This window comes from Dreissena polymorpha, chromosome 1 (genome assembly GCF_020536995.1).
Source record: "Dreissena polymorpha isolate Duluth1 chromosome 1, UMN_Dpol_1.0, whole genome shotgun sequence".
Classification (NCBI taxonomy): domain Eukaryota; kingdom Metazoa; phylum Mollusca; class Bivalvia; order Myida; family Dreissenidae; genus Dreissena; species Dreissena polymorpha.
Window position 1 is genome coordinate 71,196,610 of NC_068355.1, and position 3,530 is coordinate 71,200,139.

General features: G+C 31.5%; 1 protein-coding gene across 1 annotated transcript in view; it reads left to right on the forward strand.

Annotated features, from left to right (window-relative positions):
- The first annotated feature begins 2,723 nt into the window (after window positions 1-2,723).
- The window catches only part of LOC127834515 (membrane-associated protein Hem-like), a 142,574-nt gene continuing 141,767 nt past the window's right edge, over window positions 2,724-3,530 (forward strand). The window contains exon 1 of the mRNA XM_052360432.1: window positions 2,724-2,761. Within this exon, the coding sequence (XP_052216392.1) occupies window positions 2,732-2,761 (30 nt within the window). The 5' untranslated portion in view covers window positions 2,724-2,731. The remainder of the gene's footprint in view (window positions 2,762-3,530) is intronic.

The window sequence follows — 3,530 nt, forward strand, 5'->3', positions numbered from 1 at the left end:
AGAACCAATTTTACAGAAGTCAATTATCTTATTACGCCATATCATAATGTCAATAAAACAATTTGCTCAACGATTCTAGTGATGCGTACTATGTGCATTGTACGGGCACTGTTGCACCGAGAGTCCATGACTCAGTGCATAACTATAAAAAAAACTCACTTCAGAAGTAAACATAATAAAGTTTTTGAAAGTGAATTTGTTTATTTTTTTACTGCCGGAAATATAACATGTTTAAATGTCTCGCGCGACAGTTATAGAACGTTTCGCAGTTTGTTGCTAGATGCATTCAATGTTCCATGTGAAAATTATAGGTATGTTTTAAGGATACGAGCATAATATAGAACATAATTGTTCGTCTAAGTGTAGATGTTTTGTTTGTTTGTTTTATGGGAAAAATAAGATATAAATTACTACTACTACCACCACTTCTACTACTACTACTACTACTACTACTACTACTACTACAACTACTACTACTACTACAACTACTACTACTACTACTACTACTACTACTACTACTACTACAACTACTACTACTACTACTACTTACTACGAAACGATTGTATAATTTGGAAAGCTCTGTTATTATCGTTATATTTTGTGACATTGCTTATTTATAACGTATAAATAACAAGTATTTCCATGTCAGCACGAATGGCTGCAAGATTGGTCTTAGCGGTAGACTTCTACTTCAATGGTAAGTGGTTCGAGGCCTGATGGGGATGACTTTTTTTTTAATTGCATTATAATACATTATATTACATATTGTTGTATTGTATTATATTATATTTATAACATTACATTATATTATGTTATATGAAATCATGTTACATTATTATAAAGAAATTTACATAACATTATATTTATAAATTGTATTATATTACATTGTATAGTATTTTATTGTATAACATTATATTACATAACATTATATTGTTTTATATAACATTATATTGTATTATGTTACATTGCATTATATCGCATTATTGCATTGAATTGTATAATTGTGTACTGCATTATATTGTATTTTATTGTATTATATTGTATTGCATATTATTTATAGTATTGTACTGTATTATTTGTATTGTATTATATTGTAATGTTTATAATGTTTTGCATTAATATTGTATTGTGCTGCATTGTATTGTATTAAGTGTATTGTATTGTTTAAGTGTATTCTATTTGTTACGCAATTACACGTTGTTCGTTGATAATACACAGTAACAACCAAAGTTCATTTCTGTTTTCATCGAGATTTATTTCTGTTCTATATTTTCTAACACAACGCTTCTAATGTTCATAAAGTACAATTTTACAGCGCGGCGGCCTATTGGCCGCCACGTCAAGAAAACGTGACTACCCTACTCGATTGTAAAACTTAGCCCCTTTCTTCATACAACGCAGATCCAATTTATACAATAATGGACAAATAAATTGGGTGACGGCTGTCTGGATGATTGACTTTAACATGAGTTGAATTACCTGATACGGGATGGCTTTATGTGTGACTTACATATCTTGTGCATATATATGCCAATAATTAAGCGAGACCACGTTTGTTTCACTGCATATATGAAAGTTCACCTGTCATTTAACATGAAAATATACACAAATTAACAGTGCTGCATTTGCTTACCATAGACATAACTAATTAGTGAACCCAGCCATGGGCAATAACTTGGTGCATTTTTCTCGTCTAATTTGACGATGACATATGATGCCCATTTATGCATTTCTTCATGAAGACAGATATTATGTATTCAGTTACACCGAACAAGGAATATACATGAAATACACCAATTATGCGACATATTGTTATATAATGTTATGTATTGTAATATATTGTTTGTTTTGTATTTCATTGTAATAGATTGGATTGTATTGTTTTGTATAATGTTATGCCATATTTTATTATATTATATGAGTGCACTATATCAAGTAGTCCATATATTGGTTCTTTGCCATAAATAAAGGGTGTTCATGTAGAGTTTGACTTTATTTACAATAGATTCTCGTTTCTACGTGTTTAATGCGAAATCTGATTCTATGAGGTTATCTTGTAATATGAACTAAAATGTTTTGTATAACTTAAAATAAGTCTAGACCAAAAATGTGGTTAGAAGCTCTTAAACTAAAGTAACGCCAAACCCCCTACCTCAATGCATTCGTTATATAAGCATATATGTTCAATTTTGGTTTCTGTTTCATTTATGAATTAATCTATATGTTTTGATTGGAAATGTTATTTATGAAACTAAAGCACAGCCTACTAAAAGACGTAGATGTTATCTACGTCTCTGGCCTACTGACGCTCGATGTGTCATTGTCGACTCGGGTACTACGTAAATGCAGTGCTGAAACGTACCCGTGAATTCTAACGCTTAATTGATCGTTGTCGGCTTTTTTTATTTAAATGTTCATATTTATGTCAATATTTTTTTAAATGGCCCCTTTGTTATCGCAACTTCTACTCAAAAACTACTAAACTGTATAAAATAAAATAACACCGAGCCGATGACGACGAAATCATTCCATCATTACGATGTTGACAATGTACTTCGACACTTGTAAAACTGTACCTTCATTGCGGAAGCTTAAAAATTAATTAAAACATAAGAATGATATATTTATGCAAACAGCTTATTAGTTTGTTTAAAAAATGTATAGATCCATGATACCCAGCCAACAAAAGTTGGCCGAGGAGCTGAAAATACTGAATTAACGTGGGCAAGGAATGCTGACTCGAATTTACAACATCAAAAAGGTCAGTAATTTTCGGAAGGCTAACTTCACTAAGACTAGTAGGATCTCTCTGCCTCTGAATCTTCATGAGTACGTCGAAGATCCCATATTGGCTTTTACTTCGCGGTGGTGTAGTGCATTTCATACATAATGTAAAAACATGCAGTTAAATATCATGCACAAATAACAAGTATAGTTTTAATAGATAAAATTTGTATGTCAAGGAACATATCCTGACAGTAATTTCAAATGTGTACTGCATTTTAGATGCTGGTACAATCGGCGACAAACCAGATATGGCTAAGGCAATGGTACTACCGCTACAACTGTCGTTTGAAATTAAGAAGACTCAGAAGTTAGGGTAGAAAAATTGGCTTCTTGTTCTACTTCCAATGCACAGGTATAATTGCTAGTTTGACATTGCATTTACTTAATCTGCTACTTTATTCAGATATTTGTGTTGAAAATTTATATAAAGTTATTACTTTTTTCAGGCCGCCTTTAAAGGGCCTTTTCACAGATTTAGACATGTATTGAATGTGTCATTAAATGCTTTATATTGATATATGTAAACATAGGATATAAAAAGCTCAAGTAAAAAATCAATAATTCAATTTAAAAAAGAAAAAAAGTAAACCTCAACAGGGCTCGAACCAATGACCCCTGGAGTCTGGCGTAAAAGTCTACCCTTTTATACCACTCGGCCATCCGTGCTCATACCATGAGTTTCGTATTTCATACTATATATATATGCAATCCTCGTAGTTTCACAAAATATAACGACAACAACA